General features: G+C 39.3%; 1 protein-coding gene across 1 annotated transcript in view; it reads right to left on the minus strand.

Moving 5' to 3' along the window:
* Positions 1–3795: 3795 nt before the first annotated feature.
* The window catches only part of LOC114117340 (complement factor H-like), a 64630-nt gene continuing 48573 nt past the window's right edge, over positions 3796–19852 (minus strand). Inside the window, exons 13-14 of the mRNA XM_027976253.3 lie at positions 4630–4812; positions 3796–4198 (exon numbers count right to left, since the gene is read on the minus strand). Of these exons, the coding sequence (XP_027832054.1) occupies positions 4002–4198; positions 4630–4812 (380 nt within the window). The 3' untranslated portion in view covers positions 3796–4001. The remainder of the gene's footprint in view (positions 4199–4629; positions 4813–19852) is intronic.

A 19852-nucleotide genomic window follows, 5' to 3' on the forward strand; every position in this document is an offset into this window, starting at 1 on the left:
CAACGTGGAAGAAATAGACAAATTCTTAGAAAAGTACAATTTTCCAAAACTGAACCAGGAAGAAATAGAAAATCTTCACAGACCCATCACAAGCACGGAAATTGAAACTGTAATCAGAAATCTTCCAGCAAACAAAAGCCCAGGTCCAGACGGCTTCACAGCTGAATTCTACCAAAAATTTCGAGAAGAGCTAACACCTATCCTCCTCAAACTCTTCCAGAAAATTGCAGAGGAAGGTAAACTTCCAACCTCATTCTATGAGGCCACCATCACCCTAATACCAAAACCTGACAAAGATGTCACCAAAAAAGAAAACTACAGGCCAATATCACTGATGAACATAGATGCAAAAATCCTCAACAAAATTCTAGCAATCAGAATCCAACAACACATTAAAAAGATCATACACCATGACCAAGTGGGCTTTATCCCAGGGATGCAAGGATTCTTCAATATCCGCAAATCAATCAATGTAATTCACCACATTAACAAATTGAAAAATAAAAACCATATGATTATCTCAATAGATGCAGAGAAGGCCTTTGACAAAATTCAACATCCATTTATGATAAAAAAAAAAAACTCTCCAGAAAGCAGGAATAGAAGGAACATACCTCAACATAATAAAAGCTATCTATGACAAACCCACAGCAAACATTATCCTCAATGGTGAAAAATTGAAAGCATTTCCCCTAAAGTCAGGAACAAGACAAGGGTGTCCACTTTCACCGCTACTATTCAACATAGTTCTGGAAGTTTTGGCCACAGCAATCAGAGCAGAAAAAGAAATAAAAGGAATCCAAATTGGAAAAGAAGAAGTAAAACTCTCACTATTTGCAGATGACATGATCCTCTACATGGAAAACCCTAAAGACTCCACCAGAAAATTATAGAGCTCATCAATGAATATAGTAAAGTTGCAGGATATAAAATCAACACACTGAAATCCCTTGCATTCCTATACACGAATAATGAGAAAGTAGAAAAAGAAATTAAGGAATCAATTCCATTCACCATTGCAACGAAAAGAATAAAATACTTAGGAATATATCTACCTAAAGAAACTAAAGACTTATATATAGAAAACTATAAAACACTGATGAAAGAAATCAAAGAGTACACTAATAGATGGAGAAATATACCATGTTCATGGATTGGAAGAATCAATATAGTGAAAATGAGTACACTACCCAAAGCAATTTACAAATTCAATGCAATCCCTATCAAGCTATCAGCCACAGTTTTCACAGAACTAGAACAAATAATTTCAAGATTTGTATGGAAATACAAAACACCTCGAATAGCCAAAGCAATCTTGAGAAAGAAGAATGGAACTGGAGGAATCAACTTGCCTGACTTCAGGCTCTACTACAAAGCCACAGTCATCAAGACAGTATGGTACTGGCACAAAGACAGACACATAGATCAATGGAACAAAATAGAAAGCCCAGAGATAAATCCACACACATATGGACACCTTATCTTTGACAAAGGAGGCAAGAATATACAATGGAGTAAAGACAATCTCTTTAACAAGTGGTGCTGGGAAAACTGGTCAACCACTTGTAAAAGAATGAAACTAGATCACTTCCTAACACCGCACACAAAAATAAACTCAAAATGGATTAAAGATCTAAATGTAAGATCAGAAACTATAAAACTCCTAGAGGAGAACATAGGCAAAACACTCTCCGACATACATCACAGCAGGATCCTCTATGATCCACCTCCCAGAATTCTGGAAATAAAAGCAAAAATAAACAAGTGGGATCTAATTAAAATTAAAAGCTTCTGCACAACAAAGGAAACTATAAGCAAGGTGAAAAGACAGCCTTCAGAATGGGAGAAAATAATAGCAAATGAAGCAACTGACAAACAACTAATCTCAAAAATATACAAGCAACACCTGCAGCTCAATTCCAGAAAAATAAACGACCCAATCAAAAAAATGGGCCAAAGAACTAAATAGACATTTCTCCAAAGAAGACATACGGATGGCTAACAAACACATGAAAAGATGCTCAACATCACTCATTATTAGAGAAATGCAAATCAAAACCACAATGAGGTACCCCTTCAAGCCAGTCAGAATGGCTGCGATCCAAAAATTTGCAAGCAATAAATGCTCGAGAGGGTGTGGAGAAAAGGGAACCCTCCTACACTGTTGTTGGGAATGCAAACTAGTACAGCCACTATGGAGAACAGTGTGGAGATTCCTTAAAAATTGCAAATAGAACTATCTTATGACCCAGCAATCCCACTTCTGGGCATACACACCGAGGAAACCAGAATTGAAAAAGACACATGTACCCCAATGTTCATCGCAGCACTGTTTATAATAGCCAGGACATGGAAACAACCTAGATGTCCATCAGCAGATGAATGGATAAGAAAGTTGTGGTACATATACACAATGGAGTATTACTCAGCCGTTAAAAAGAATTCATTTGAATCAGTTCTGATGAGATGGATGAAACTGGAGCCGATTATACAGAGTGAAGTAAGCCAGAAAGAAAAACACCAATAGAGTATACTAACACATATATATGGAATTTAGGAAGATGGCAATGACGACCCTGTATGCAAGACAGGGAAAGAGACACAGATGTGTATAATGGACTTTTGGACTCAGAGGGAGAGGGAGAGGGTGGGATGATTTGGGAGAATGACAGTCTAACAAGTATACTATCATGTAAGAATTGAATCGCCAGTCTATGTCTGACGCAGGATGCAGCATGCTTGGGGCTGGTGCATGGGGATGACCCAGAGAGATGTTATGGGGTGGGAGGTGGGAGGGTGGTTCATGTTTGGGAATGCATGTAAGAATTAAAGATTTTAAAATTTAAAAAATAAAAAACTAAAAAAAATAAAAAATAAAAAAATGAAAAAAAATATAAAAAAAAAGAAGTAAAACACCTTTTACACCGATTATCTGTGAATTCAACTCTAGCTATACTAAATAGTTTCTTACATTTCTTGCCAGTATTTTTCTATAAAAGTTATTCAGTGTTTAAAGCAGAGTGTCCTTATGTGTGTGTATATTTAATGTTGAATTTTTAAATCACTTATATGCCATGTTATTGTAGTTATGCGATGTGATTGTCATTGTTCTTTATTTGAATTATGTGTACTTTGATAAGCATCTTGTAAAATATTAAGAGATCCAACCAGTCCAGCCTAAAGGAAATCAGTCCTGAATGTTCACTGGGAGGACTGATGCTGAAGCTGAAACTCCAATATACTGGCCACCTGATGTAAAGATCTGACTCCTTTCAAAAGACCCTCATCCAGGGAAAGATTGAAGGAGGGAGAAGAAGGGGACGACAGAGGATGAGATGGTTGGATGGCATCACTGACTCAATGGACATGAGTTTGAGTTAGCCCCAGGAGTTGCTGATGGACAGGGAGGCCTGGAATGCTGCAGCGCATGGGGTTGCAAAGAGTCGGAAACGACTGTGTGACAGAACTGAACTGAAAATATTATGTATTTCATCATTTTTGGTTTATTCATCTACTGATGAGCAAAAGTAAGATAAGCTACTTATATTTAATTGCTGACATAAGTATGACATAGTTTGCTTTTATATGTTTGATAAGTGATATTATCAATATGTTGAATGTTTTCCATTTCATTCCACACTTTTTTCCCATGTCTTCTAAAACAGAGTTTCAGAAACCCTCAGAAGTAATGGAGAAAGCTTTAAAAAAGTTAGGAAACTGATGGATGGAAGGAGGCCTGGAAGTGATTGAATCTCATTTCTTGCTGTAAATGTTTCATGAACAGGACACATAACATTTTGACTTGCCAAGTTTAATGAGGTACTTTTAAGAAGTGATTCATTGGACCCATCTCTTTATTACACTGTCCCCATAATATTTAACACAAATCTGATTTATGATTCAAGATGAGTTAGAAAAATATTGATAAAATAAACAAAATTGAATTAATAAGGAAAAATCTGAATACATGTACATATTTCAGTTTTACAACTGCATTGAGTCTATCCACATTGAGGATACACCACCTTTCCTTCCCGACAAGTTGTTCGAAATGTATGTAGTGCTGTCCGTGGACGATAACCATATCGACACGTAAATTCAATAGTATCCTCTGCTTTGGAGTAAAGTTTTTTATCGTGTTTCCATTTTAACTGTATGTGATGTTTTCTCATTGTTTCTTCTGAAATTACACATGCCTCTAAAATTAAAGAAAATAAACATAAACCTTTGAGTAATACGCAAATATTTTCTACAGAATTTCAGGGTTTCAAGAGCTTTGGTCCCAAACTTCTTCCGCAAACCTTTTCCAAACCAATACACTGAAAATGTATAATGTAGGTTTCATCATATTTAAAAAATGAATGTTATAAGCATGAGATACTTTGTTTAGTGTAATCATTAAGTGTTATAAGATTCATAATGTCAGTTATCATATGAAGAGCTTTCATAAACGAGCCATCGTTGCTTGAACATGAAGTTTTCTAACTTTATTTCTATATACAGATATTAATCCTTGGTGTGCAAGCATTAACTGGTTATTTAATCCATAAAAACTCTATTATAAACAGTTAATCATTATGCTGTGTACAAAGACTATCCCAGGATCCAAGAGAAGTTTAAAGCATTTACCTAAGCATTTTGGTGGTTCTGACCACTCTCCATTCCGACATACTACGTTTCTGTTTCCCTGAAGTTCATAGGAGGCCTGACACCGGTACTCAACAATCATTCCTGGAGGATATACTGATTGCAGGAGTGAGGTAATGTCTCCATTGTCTATTGGTGGAGGAGGCCCACATTTTCCTTTAGAGTCTAAAAAATAATGGCGTTTACTTTATTTAAAGATAACGCCTACAGTTTTAAACAAATAAAATAAAAATGCAGCCAAATATGTCATATCAAAACTTAAGATTTCTGATGACAGAAATGTTTTATAGAAGGAATTTTAATCACTTAATCATAAATACACATTTTAAGACCTTATTTTACCACCATGGAAGCACATATAGTACTTTAATGAATATGTCTGCTTTGCAGTGTCCTGATGTTCAAATATATTTTCTTTCAGAGTATATGCTGGGAAGATGGATAGCTAAGATTTAAAAAAAAAAATTTACCCTTTTATACAACATGTGGCAGTGCCTGTGAAAGGAAACTTTGGCTTCCATTTCTGGACAAGATGAGGTAAAAATATTTGTGCTTACAGCATCTGCTAAGTATTCCTTCTGCCATATAAAGGTCCTGAACATATTATAAAAACCAACACAGGTGACTGTGAAACAAGAAGTAAGTCAATCTGCTTAGGGACCTTGGGATTTAAAGAGTTACACTGAAGAGAGTCCTTGGGATCTTCATTTTGCCCTCTATGTACCCTGAATGGGCCACTGAGACAGCAACTCAGAAATAATACAAGTCCAGAAAAAAGAAAGTCTCATGAAGCAGTTGATCTCTTTAAGAAAAGGCCCAGAAAGGAGTAGTCTAGCGAGATACAAACAGTATTCACAATACTGAATTAGTCTAGAAATACTACACTGTGTGCACACTAACTTCTTGTGTGCACCAGGACCCAGAGACCCAAAAGAGACTAAGCCAGAATTATGTCTGAGTGTCTCCTGCAGAAGTACGGGTGAGCAGTGCACTGCTACAGGGGCAGGGGCTCTGGGTGCAGTAGACTTGGGTATTGCATAAGCCCTCTTGGAGGAGGCTGCAATTAACTCCACCACAGAGCCACCAGAACCTACACAGGTCTGCAGAAACAGACTCTTAGAGGGCACAAACAAACCTTGTGCACAAAAGAACCCAGGAGAAAGAACCAGTGACCCCATAAGAGACTGACCCAGATTTGGCCATCAGTATCTAGGAGTCTTCAGCAGAGGCATGGGTTAGTGGTGGCCTGCTGCAGGTTTGGGGGCATTGAGTGCAGCAGTGCATGCATAAGACCTTTTGAAGAAGCTCACCAGTATCCTCCTTATCTCCACCACTGTTTGGCCACAGGTCAAAAAACAGGGAGGGAACATGACCCCACCCATCAACAGAAAATTGAACTAAAGATTTACTGAGCATGGACCCTTCCATCAGACCAAGACCCAGTTTAACCCTGAGTCAGTCTGTCTCATCAGGAAGCTTCCATAAGCCTGTTATCTTCATCCATTAGAGGGCAGACAGAATGAAAACCACAATCACAGAAAACTAACCAATATGATAGCATGGACAACAGCCTTATAGAACTCCATGAAACTCTGAGCCATGCCATATAGGGCCTTCAAGTTGGACGGATCATGGTGGAGGATTCCGACATAACGTTGGCCACTGGAAAAGGGAATGCCAAACCACTTCATTATTCTTGCTTTGAGAACCCCACGAACAGTATGAAAAGGCAAAAAAAAAAAAAAAAAAAAAATAGGACACTGAAAGATGAACTCCTCAGGTGGGGAGGTGCCCAATATGCAAGAGATCAGTGGAGAAATACTTCCAGAAAGAATGAAGAGATGAAGAAAAAGCAAAACAACATCCAATTGTGGGTGTGACTGGTGATGGAAGTAAAGTCTGATGCTGTAAAGAGCACTATTGCATAGGGACCTGGAATGTTAGGTCCATGAATCAAGGCAAATTGGAAGCGGTTAAACAGGAGATGGCAAGATTGAACACTGGCATTTTAAAAATTAGCAAACTAAAATGGACTTGAATGGGTGAATTTGACTCAGATGACCAGTATATTTACTACTATGAGCAAGAATCCCCAAGAAGAAATGCAGTAGCCATGATAGTCTACAAAACAGTCTGAAATGCAGTGCTTGTATGCAATCTCAAAAATGACAGAAGGATTGCTATTCATTTCCAAGCCGAACCATTTACAAGCACAGTAATGCAGATCTGTGCCCTGAACAGTAACGCTGAAGAAGCTGAAGTGGAATGGTTTCCTGAAGACGTACAAGGACTTCTAAAAGTAACAAGCAAAAAGATGTCCTTTTCATCGTATTGGACTGGAATGCAAAAGTGGGAGGTTGAGATATCTGGACTGACAGGCAAGTTTGGAGTTAAGAGTACAAAATGAAGCAGGGCAAAGAGTAACAGAGTTTTGCCAAGAGAACACACTGGTCATAGCACACACACCCTCTTCCAAAAACACAAGTGAAAACTCTACACATGGACATCACCAAATGTGCATGGAAAACTCTACATACACATGGACAATACCCAAATCAGATTGACTATATTCTTTGCAGCCAAAGATGGAGAAGCTCTATACAGTCAGCAAAAACAAGACTGGGAGCTGACTGTGGCTCAGATCATGAACTCCTTGTTGTCAAATTCATACTTAAATTGAAGAAAGATGTGAAAACTACTAGACATTCAGGCATGACCTAAATCAAATCCCTTACAATTAGAGTGGAAGAGACAAATAGATTCAAAGGATTTGATAAGACAGAATGCCTGAACAACTATGGACAGCGGTTCTTGACTTTGTACAGGAGGAATGGATCAAAATCATCCCCAATAGAAAGAAACATAAAAAAGGCAAAATGGTTGCCTCAAGAGGCCTTACAAATAGCTGAGAAAAGAAGAGCTGCTAAAGGCAAAGGAGAAAAGGAAAGAAAAATGATTTGAATGCAGTGTTCCAAAGAATAGCAAGGAGAGATAAGAGAGCCTTCCTTAGTGATCAGTGCAAAGAAATAGAGGAAAACAATAGAATGGGAAAGACTGGAGGTCTCTTCAAGAAAATTAGAGATACCAAGGACAATTCATGCAATGATGGACACAATAAAGCATAAAAATGATATGGACCTAACAGAAGTAGAAGATATTAAGAAGAGGTGGCAAGGCTACACAGAAGAACTATACAAAAAAAGATCTTCATGACCCAGATAACCCCAAAGGTGTGATCACTCACCTAGAGCCAGACATCCTAAAATACAAAGTCAAGTAGACCTTAGGAAGCATCACTGTGAACAAAGCTAGTTGAGGTCATGGTATTCCAGTTGAGCTATTTCAGATCCTAAAGATGATGCTCTTTAAATGCTGCACTCAATATGCCAGCAAATTCAGCAGTAAACAAAGGTCTACAAAATGTCAATTTTCATTCCAATCCCAAAGAAAGGCAATCCCAAAGAATGTTGCAACTACCATACAATTGCATTCATCTCACACACTGAGTAATGCCCAAACTTCTCCAAGCTAGGCTTCAATAGCACGTGACCCATGAAATTCTTGATGTTCAAACTGGATTCATAAAAGGCAGAGAAACCAGAGATCAAATTGCCAACATCCGTTGGATCATCCGAAAAGCAAGAGAGTTCCACAAAAAAATCCACTTCTGTTTAATTGCCTACACCAAAGCCTTTGACTGTGTGGATCACAACTGTGGAAATTAAATAAATGGAAGCACCTGACCTGCCTCTTGAGGAATCTGTTTGCAGGTCAAGAAGCCCCAGTTAGAGTCAGACCTGGAAGAAAAACTGGTTCCAAATCAGGAAAGGAGCACATCAAGTCTGTATACTGTTACCTGCTTACTAACTTATATGCAGAGTACATCATGCAAAATTCCAAGTCGGATGAAGCACAAGCTGGAATCAATATTGTCAGGAGAAATATCAACAACCTCAAATATGCAGATGGCACCGCTCTTATGGCAGAAAGTGAAGAACTAAAGAGTCTCCTAATGAAAGTGAAAGAGGAGAGTGGAAATGTTAGCTTAAAAGTCATCATTCAGAGAACTAAGGTCATGGCATCTGGTACCATCACTTCATAGCAAACAGAAGGTGAAACAATGGAAACAGTGAGAGACTTTATTTGTGGGGCTCCAAAATCACTGCAGATGGTAATTGCAGCCATGAAATTAAAAGACACTTGCTCCTTAGAAAAAAGTTATGACCTACCTAGACAGCATATCAAATAGCAGAGACATTACTTTGCCAACAAAATTCCACCTAGTGAAAGCTATGATTTTTACAGTCATCATGCATGGATGTGAGAGTTGGACTATAAAGAAAGCTGAGCACCAAAAAATTGATGCTTTTGAACTGTGGTGTTGGAGAAGACTCTTAAGAGTCCCTTGGAATGCAAGGAGATCAAACCAGTCAATCCTAAAGGAAATCAGTCCTGAATATTCATTGGAAGGACTGATGATGAAGCTGAAGCTCCAATACTTTGACCAGCAGATGAAAAGAACTGACTCTTTGGAGAAAACTCTGATGCTGGGAAAGACTGGAGGCAGAAGGATAAGAGGATAACAGAGGATGAGATGGTAGGATGGTATCATTGACTTGCTGGACATGAGGTTGGTTAAGCTCTGGGAGTTGGTAACGGATGGGAAAGCCTACCGCGCTGCAGTCCATGGAGTTGCAAAGAGTCAGACATGACTGAGCGACTCAACTGGACTAATTTAGTCTAGAAACACACGATGACAGAAACCTCAGACCAATCCTTTCCATGCCTTGATCTACAGGGTCCAAGGAAGCAGACCCTATTGCCACCCACATAATGAGAGAACTCTTGAGAGTCCCTTGGACTGCGAGGAGGTCCAACCAGTCCATCCCAAAGGAGATCAGTCCTGGGTGTTCATTGGGAGGACTGATGTTGAAGCTGAAACTCCAATACTTTGGCCACCTCATGCGAAGAGTTAACTCATTGGAAAAGACCCTGATGCTGGGAGGGACTAGGGGCAGGAGGAGAAGTGGATGACAGAGAATGAGATGGCTGGATGGTATCACTGACTCGATGGACATAAGTTTGAGTGAAATCCCCGAATTGGTGATGGACAGGGAGGCCTGGCATGCTGCAATACGTGGGATAGCACAGTCAGACATGACTGAGCGACTGAACTGAACTGAGCTGAATGATCGAATAAGAAACCTCTGTCCTTTCTCCTGGTGTCAGAGGAGGCCAGGTGGGAACCTTGGACTTCCACCCTACATGGCAGTAATGGAGGCCTGTTTAATGAAGGAGACCAATAACATCCTTAGTCTCAAGATATAAAAGCTCAAGTGTCTGAATACAATTGAAAATCATTTATCAGACCAAAGTCCAGGAAAAACCTCCAAAGGGTAAAAGCAATTACCAGAAGACAACACTGAGGTGACACAGATATTGAAATCATTGGATGATGGTTTTTAAAAATCTAGTCCAATTGGTAGAACTAGAAAATAGATTATTAGAAAACCACATGGTTTGACAATATATTGCAGATGGCAGAATGATCAATAAGTTTGAATATTAACTAACCTTGAAAATAGACTGAAAAGAAAATGGACATAGCTTCAAGGACCTGTGGAAGATAGCAAAGAAGGTTGAACATGAAGTTGAAAATAAAGAATAAGAGATAAAAAAAAAATAATGTCTGAGTTCCCTGTGCCATCATTTTGTGATGGTCTAAATGGAAAGGAAATACAAAAGAATGGGGATATGGGGATATGTTTACATGTGTAGCTGATTCACTTTGATGTACAGTGAAACTAATACTATATTGTATAGGAAATATACTCCAAAAAATTTTTTTAATAATGGCTGATAATTTCTCAGATAGGGCATATGACTTAGCGACGAACCAAAAAGAACAACTACATGCTAAAACTGCTCACTTCAGTTCAGTCGCTCAGTCGTGTCCGACTCTTTGCAACCCCATGAATTGCAGCATGCCAGGCCTCCCTCTTCATCATCAACTCCCGGAGTTCACTCAGACTCACATCCATCCAGTCAGGGATGCCATCCAGCCATCTTATCCTCGGTCCTCCCCTTCTCCTTCTGCCCCCAATCCTTCCCAGCATCAGAGTCTTTTCCGATGAGTCAACTCTCATGAGGTGATCAAAGTACTGGAGTTTCAGCTTTAGCATCATTCCTTCCAAAGAAATCCCAGGGCTGATCTCCTTCAGAGTGGACTGGTTGGATCTCCTTGCAGTCCAAGGGACTCTCAAGAGTCTTCTCCAACACCACAGCTCAAAAGCATCGATTGTTTGGCGCTCTGCCTTCTTCACAGTCCAACTCTCACATCCATACATGACCACAGGAAAAGCCATAGCCTCGACTAGACGGACCTTAGTCAGCAAAGTGATGTGTCTGCTTTTGAATATGCTATCGAGGTTGGTCATAACTTTTCTTCCAAGGAGTAAGCGTCTTTTAATTTCATGGCTGCAATCACCATTTATAGTGATTTTGGAGCCCCAGAAAATAAAGTCTGACACTGTTTCCACTGTTTCCCCATCTATTTCCCATGAAGTGGTGGGACCGGATGCCACGATCTTCATTTTCTGAATGTTGAGCTGTAAGCCAACTTTTTCACTCTCCTCTTTCACTTTCATCAAGAGGCTTTTTAGTTCCTCTTCACTTTCTGCCATAAGGGTGGTGTCATCTGCATATCTGAGGTGATTGATATTTCTCCTGGCAATCTTGATTCCAGCTTGTGCTTCTTCCAGTCCAGCATTTCTCATGATGTACTATGCATAGAAGTTAAATAAGCAGGGTGACAATATACAGCCTTGACGTACTCTTTTTCCTATTTGGAACCAGTCTGTTGTTCCATGTCCAGGTCTAACTGTTGCTTCCTGACCTGCATACAGATTTCTCAAGAGGCAGGTCAGGTGGTCTGGTATTCCCATCTCTTTTGAAGTTGTCAACAGTTTATTGTGATCCACACAGTCAAACGCTTTGGCATAGTGAATAAAGCAGAAATAGATGTTCTGCTGGAACTCTCTTGATTTTTCCATGATCCAGCGGATGTTGGTAATTTGATCTCTGGTCCCTCTGCCTCTTCTAAAACCAGCTTGAACATCTGGAAGTTCACGGTTCACATATTGCTGAAGCCTGGCTTGGATAATTTTCACCATTACTTTACTAGCATGTGAGATGAGTGCAATTGTGTGGTAGTTTGAGCTTTCTTTGGCATTGCCTTTCTTTGGGATTGGAATGAAAACGGACCTTTTCCAGTCCTGTGGCCACTGCTGAGTTTTCCAAATTTGCTGGCATATTGACTGCAGCACTTCACAGCATCATCTTTCAGGATTTCAAACAGCTCAACTGGAATGCCATCACCTCCACTAGCTTTGCTCATAGTGATGCTTTCTAAGGCCCACTAGACTTCACATTCCAGGATGTCTGGCTCTAGATGAGTGATCACAACATCATGATTATCTGGGTTGTGAAGATCTTTTTGTACAGTTCTTCTGTGTATTCTTGCCACCTCTTCTTAATATCTTCTGCTTCTGTTAGGTCCATACCATTTCTGTCCTTTATCGAGCCCATCCTTGCATGAAATATTCCCTTGGTATCTCTAATTTGCTTGAAGAGATCTCTAGTCTTTCCCATTCTGTTCTTTTCCACTATTTCTTTGCATTGATTGCTAAAGAAGGCTTTCTTATCTCTTCTTGCTATTCTTTGGAACTCTGCATTCAGATGCTTATATATTTCCTTTTCTCCTTTGCTTTTCACCTCTCTTCTTTTCACAGCTATGTAAGGCCTCCCCAGACAGCCATTTTACTTATTTTCGTTTCTTTTCCAAGGGGATGGTCTTGATCCCTGTCTCCTGTGCAATGTCACGAACCTCATTCCATAGTTCATCAGGCACTCTATCTATCAGATCTAGGCCCTTAAATCTATTTCTCACTTCCACTGTATAATCATAAGGGATTTGATTTAGGTCATACCTGAATGGTCTAGCGGTTTTCCCTGCTTTCTTCAATTTGAGTCTGAATTTGGTAATAAGGAGTTCATGATCTGAGCCACAGTCAGCTCCTGGTGTTGTTTTTGCTGACTGTATAGAGCTTCTCCATCTTTGGCTGCAAAGAATATAATCAATCTGATTTCGGTATTGACCATCTGGTGATGTCCATGTGTAGAGTCTTCTCTTGTGTTGTTGGAAGAGGGTGTTTGCTATGACCATTGCATTTTCTTGGCAAAACTCTATTAGTCTTTGCCCTGCTTCATTCCGCATTCCAAGGCCCAATTTTCCAGTTACTCCAGGTGTTTCTTGACTTCCTACTTTTGCATTCCAGTCCCCTATAATGAAAAGGACATCTTTTATGGGTGTTAGTTCTAAAAGGTCTTGTAGGTCTTCATAAAACCGTTTGACTTCAGCTTCTTCAGCATTACTGGTTGGGCATAACTGTGGATAACTGTGATATTGAATGGTTTGCCTTGGAGACAAACAGAGATATTTCCAAAGGGGATGGAGCTAAGAACTTAATGTCAAGATACATCGTAATCAGTTCCTGTTGTGTTGTTCAGTCGCTCAATTGTTTCTGACTTTTTGCAACCCCGTGTATTGCAGAAAGCCCGGCTTCCCAGTCCTTCATTAACTCCCGGAGTTTGTTCAAAGTCATGTCCATTCTGTTGACCATGTCATCCAAACATCTCATCCCCTGATGTCCCTTCTCCTTCTGTACTTAATCTTTCTGGATTAAGGATAATACCAGGATCTTTTCTGATGAGTCAGCTCTTCTCATCAAGTGGCCAAAATACTGGTTCATCTGCTTCAGCATCAGTCCTTCCAATGAATATTCAGGACTGATTTCTTTTAGGATTGACTGGCTTGATCTCCTTGCATTCCAAGGGACTCTCAAGAGTCTTCTCCAGCACCACAGTCCAAAAAATCAATTCTTTGGTACTCAGCTATCTTTGTGGTCAAACATTCACATCCATATATTACTGCTTGAAAAACCATAACTTTGAAAATATGAACCTTTGTTGGTAAATTGATGTCTCTGCTTCTCACCATGCTGTCGAGGTTTTCATAGCTTTTCTTCCAAGGAGTCTTTTAATTTCATGGCTGCAGTCAGCATCCACAGTGATTGTGAAGCTGAAAAGAATGAAGTCTGTCACTGTTTCCATTTTCCCCCATTTTTGACAGTCAGTGATGGAACCCGACACCATGATCTTCGTTTTTTGAATATGGTTTTAAGCTGGCTTTTTCAATCTCCTCTTTCACCATTATCAAGAGGCTCTTTAGGTCTTCTTTGCTTTTGGCCATTAGTGTGATGTCATCTGTGTATCTGAGGTTGTTGGTATTTTTCCTGGCAATCCTGATTCCAGCTTGTGCTTTTTCCAACCTGCTATTTTGTGTGATGTTAAAGTACCAGGGTGATAATATACAGCTTTGACACACTCCTTTCCCAATTTTGAACCAGTTTGTTGTTCCATTCCGGTTCTAACTGTTGCTTCTTGACCTCCATACAGGTTTCTCAGGAGGCAGGCAAGGTGGTCAGGTACTCCCATCTCTGTAAGAATTTTCCACAGTTTGTTGTGATCCACACAGTCAAAGACTTTAGTGTAGTCAATGAAGCAGAGTGTTTCTTCAATCCCTTTGCTTTTTCTATGATCCAATGGATGTTGTCAATTTAATTTCTAGTTTTGCCATCTTTCTAAATTTAGCTTGTACATCTTGAAGTTCTCAGTTCACATGTTGTTAAAATTTAGCTTGAAGGACTTGAAGTATTAACTTGCTAGCATGTGAAATGAGCCCAGTTGTGTTGTGGTAGTATGAACTTTCTTTGGTGTTGCCCTTCTAGAGACTGGGATAAAAACTGACCTTTTCCAGCCCTATAGCCATTGCTGAGTTTTCCAAATTTGCTGGAATATTAAGTGCAGTACTTTCACAGCATCATCTGTTAGCATTTGAAATAACTTAACTGGAATCCCGTCACCTCCGCTAGCTTTGTTTGTAGTGATGCCCACTTGACTTCACACTCCAGGATTTCTGGCTCTAGGTGACTTGTGGTTATCTGGGTCATTAAGTCTTTTTCTGTACAGTTCTTCTGTATATACTTGCCACCTCTTCTTAATAACTTCTGCTTCTCTTAGGGGCATACTCTTTCTGCCCTTTACTGTGTCCATCATTACATGAAATGTTCCCTTGCTCCCTCTAATTTTCTTGAAGACATCTCTAGTCTTCCCCATTGCATTGCTTTCCCCTAGTTTTTTGCATTGCTCTCTTAACAAGGCTTTCTTATCTCTCTTTGCTATTCTTTCGATTCTTCATTCAGATGGGTATATTTTCGTTTTTGTCCTTTGCACTTTGCTTCTCTTCTTTTTTCATCTCATATAAGGCCTTCTCAGAAAGCCATTTTGCATTGTTGCATCTCTGCTTCTTGGGGATGGTTTTGCTCACTGCCTCCTGTACACAGCTACAAACCTCCATCCATAGTTGTTCAGGCACTCTCTCAGATCTAATTCCTTGAATATTTTTTATCCTTTTTGCTATATAATCATAAAAGACCTGAATGGCCTAGTGGTTTTCCCTGCTTTCTTCAATGCAAGTCTGAATTTCACAATAAGGACCTCATGATCTGAGCCACAGTCAGCTTCCAGTCTTGGTTTTGCCAACTGTATAGAGCTTCTCTATCTTTGACTGCAAAGAATATAGTCATTCTGATTTTGGTACTAACCATCTCATGATGTCCATGTGTAGAATTGTCTCTTGTGTTTTTGAAGAGTGTGTTTGCTGTGACCCATGTCTTCTCTTGTCAAAACTCTTTTAGCCTTTCCCCTGCTTCATTTTGTACTTCAAGGCCAAACTTGCCTGTTACTCCAGGTATCTTTTTATTCATACCTTTGCATTCCAGTTCCCTGTATGAAAAGCAGATTTTTTTTGTTTTGATGTTTTGATCTAAAATGTAACATGTCTTCATAGAAGCAGTCAACTTCATATACTTTGACATTAGTGGGTGGGGCATAGACTTGGATTACTGTGATTTTAAGTGACTTGCCTTGGAAATTAATGCGGATAATTTTGTCATTTTTGAGAATGCACCCAAGTACTGTATTTCAGACTCTTCTTGGCTGTGAGGGCTACTCCATTTCTCCTAAGGAATTCTTGCCCATAGTAGTAGATATAATGGTCCTCTGAATTAAATTTGCCCTTTCCTGTGCACTTCAATTCACTGATTCATTAAGTCTTGATGTCATAATGAGTACCTTTTTTTTTTTTTTAATGTGTAGAGCTTTGTAGTATAGTCTGAAGTCAAGGAGTGTCATTCCTCCAGCTCCATTTTTCTTTCTCAAGATTGCTTTGTCTATTTTTGGTCTTTTGTGTCTCCATTCAAATTTTAAGGGTTTTTTTTTTTCCTAGTTCTGTGAAAAATTGCCATTGGTAATTGCATATGGATTGCATTGAATCTATAGATTGCTTGTGGTAGTACAGTCATTTTGACAATATTGATTTTTCTATCCGAAGATAATGGTATATCCTTCTATCTGTCTTTGTCTTCAATTTCTTTCATTAGTGTACTACAGTTTTCAGATTACAGATCTTCTGTCTCCTTAGGTTTATTCTCCAAAGAAGACATTCAGATGGGCAAGACACCCATGGAAAGATGTTCATATCAGTAATTATTAGAGATTCAAATCAAAACTACAGCATGATATCCCTTAACATGAGTCCAAAGAGCTATGCTGGCGAGTATGTGGAGAGAAGGTAACCCTCCTACACTGTTAGTTGATACAGCCACTATGGAGACAAGTATTTATGCTCCTTTGAAAGCTAAAAATAGAGCTACCATATGACCTTGCAATCTTGCCCCGGGCATGGATCTGGTGAAAAACTTGGTCTAAGAGGAAACACACACCCTAATGTTCATTGAAGCACTATTTACAATAGTCATGATATGGAGTTAACCTAAATGTCCATCAACAGAGAAATGGGCAAAGAAGATGTGGTACATATACAATGGAATATTACTCATCCACTAAAAGAATGGAATAATGTCATTTGCAAAAATATGGATGGACCTAGAGAGTGTTATATTGAGTGAAGTTAGAAAAGGAGAAAAATTGTAAGACATCCCCTATATATGGAATCTCAAAAGAAATTTTTCAAACAAACTTATTTGTGGAACAGAAACAGACTCACAGACTTAGAGAAGGAATTTATGGTTGCCAGGGGGAATGATGGGAGAAGAGACAGTTAGGGAATTTGGGTGGATATGAACACACTGCTATTTTTAAAGTGGATGACAAATAAGGACCTACTGTATAGCACAGGGAACTCTGTGGAGTGTAATGTAGCAGATATGACAGGAAGGGAGTTTGAGTGAGAATGGTCATATGCATATGTGTGGCTGAGTCCCTTCTCTGTTTACCTGAAGTGAGCACAACAGTGTTAATTGGCTATAAGCCAATACTAAATAAAAAGTTAAACAAGATACATCATGTTCAAGTTCCTGAAACTTACAGAAAAAAGTCTCATAAGCAGCTTGATAGATATGCAATACTTATTTGGGATAAATATTATGCAATAAGTATTTGGAAAAAAGGATTCAAGCATCGGTGGAAATTTCATCAATGAGCATAGAGCCGGAAAGAACTGAGAACATTTTTCCAAAGCTGGATGAAAGAAATTGTCAACTCCAAATTCTATATCTTGTAAACTATCTTTTTGAATTAATGGGAGAAAGAAAGAATTTCCTGAACAAAGCAAAACTGAGAGAATTTGTCTCCAGCAGAACTATACTTAAGAACTTTTCAAAAGAAAGCAAAATAGAAAAAGAATTGAGATTTTAGAATGGAGGTTTTTTTTAAAGGGTAGATGTAATAAGAGTATGATCTTCCTGTTGATTTTATTGTAGTTGTACAAAACTGTCATCTGATATGGTGCTCAATGTATATAGAGAGGATACTACAGACATTTATGTTAAAAATGTCAAGAGAACCAATAAGTCTAAATGGAAGTAAGCATTCCACATTTTATCTGAGGTGGTAAAATGTCAGCAACAGTAGGGAGTGATAAATTACCTGCTGCTGCTGCTAAGTCACTTCAGTTGTATCCGACCCCAAAGACAGCAGCCCACCAGGCTCCCCTGTCCCTGGGATTTTCCAGGCAAGAGTACTGGAGTAGGGTGTCATTGCTTTCTCCGGATAAACTACTTATGTGTATCTTAATACCTAGAGAGACTAAGAAAACCATGCAAAGACATATACTCAAAAACAATGTAGATCCAAGTCAAATTATTTTATGTTCAAAAATCCACAAGGAAGTCAAGAAAAGAAAAACGTTGAGAATTGAAGTAAACACACACAAAACAAATAAGAAAATGGCAGACTGTCCTTAATAGTTAATAAGTCTCTCAAAATATAAATGGCAAATACATCAATTAAAAACCTCAAAATGGCAGGGTAGACACCTAAAGAAGACTGAGCTATATGTTGTCTAAAACAAAAGTTGCTTCAAACATGAAAATATGTACAAGTGAAGACTGCAAAAATTACACACCACGCAAAAGTTAACTTGAAAAATTAGAAGTGGCTAATGTACATGGAACAATAGACTAGTTTCAAATAGGAAAAGGCTGTATATTGTCACCCTGCTTACTTAACTTCTATGCAGAGTACATCATGAGAAACGCTGGGCTGGAAGAAGCAAAAGCCGGAATCAAGATTGATGGGAGAATATCAATAACCTCAGATATGCAGATGTCATCACCCTTATGACAGAAAGTGAAGAGGAATTAAAAAGACTCTTGATGAAAGTGAAAGAGGAGAGTGAAAAAGTTGGCTTAAAGCTCAACATTCAGAAAACTAAGATCATGGCATCTGGTCCCATCAGTTCAAGGGAAATAGATGGGGAAACAGTGGAAATCGTGTCGGACTTTATTTTGGGGGGCTCCAAAATCACTGCAGATGGTGATTGCAGCCATGAAATTAAAAGACACTCCTTGGAAGGAAAGTTATGCCCAATCTAGATAGTATACTGAAAAGCAGAGATATTACTTCACCAACAAAGGTCTGTCTAGTCAAGGCTATGGTTTTTCCAATGGTCATGTATGGATGTGAGACTTGGACTGTGAAGAAAGCTGAGTGCCAAAGAATTGATGCTTTTGAACTGTGGTGTTGGAGAAGACTCCTGAGAGTCCCTTGGACTGCAAGGAGATCCAACCAGTCCATCCTAAAGGAGATCAGTCCTGGGTGTTCATTGGAAGGACTGACGTTGAAGCTGAAACTCCAATAATTTGGGCACCTCATGCAAGGAGTTGACTCATTGGAAAAGACTGTAATGCTAGGAAGGATTGGGGGCAGGAGAAGAAGGGGACGACAGAGGATGAGATGGCTGGATAGCATCACTGACTCGATGGACATGAGCTTGAGTGAACTCCAGGAGTTGGTGATGGACTGGGAGGCCTGGTGTGCTGTGATTCATGGGATCACAAAGAGTTGGACACGACTGAGCAACTGAACTGAACTGAACTGAACTGAATGTACTTCTTGGTTTGGATTCCCATCCTGTCTGATCGCTAAACACTGAAGTGTCCCAGTACCAAGTTCAGACTCTTTATTTTTATGTGTACACTGATTTCCTGAGTGAGTTCAGCTAGTTATTGTTCAGTCATCAAGTCGTGTCTACCCACGGACTGCTCATGCCACGTTTCCAGGTCCCTGACCTCTCCCGGAGTTGCCTAAGTTCACGTCCATTGAATCGGTGATGTCACCCAAACATCTCATCTTCTGTCACCCTCTTCTCTGTTTGCCTTCAACCTTTCCCAGTTTCAGGGTGTTTTCCAAGGAATCAGCTATTCATATCAAGCTTAGCTTGAGGACATTGAACATAACCTTACTAGCATGGGAGATGACTGCAATTGTCTGGTGATCTGAACATTGTTTAGCACTGCCCTTCTTGGGAATTGGTGACGATTGACCTTTTCCACTCCTGTGACTACTGCTGGGTTTCCCAAGTTTGCTGATGTAATGAGTGTAGCACTGTAGCATCATCCTGTAGGATTTTAAATAGCTCTGCTGGAACTCAGCTAGTAACCTACCTTTAAATATCATCCATAGGTACAGCTCCCCACATCTATGTCAGATTTTGTGATCAGGCCCCAGCTGCTTATTCCATGTCTCAAAGTGGAATTTCTTGGGCTGTTAAATGTATCTATGG

The sequence above is a fragment of the Ovis aries genome, chromosome 12, assembly GCF_016772045.2.
Source record: "Ovis aries strain OAR_USU_Benz2616 breed Rambouillet chromosome 12, ARS-UI_Ramb_v3.0, whole genome shotgun sequence".
NCBI classification, from domain to species: Eukaryota; Metazoa; Chordata; class Mammalia; order Artiodactyla; family Bovidae; genus Ovis; species Ovis aries.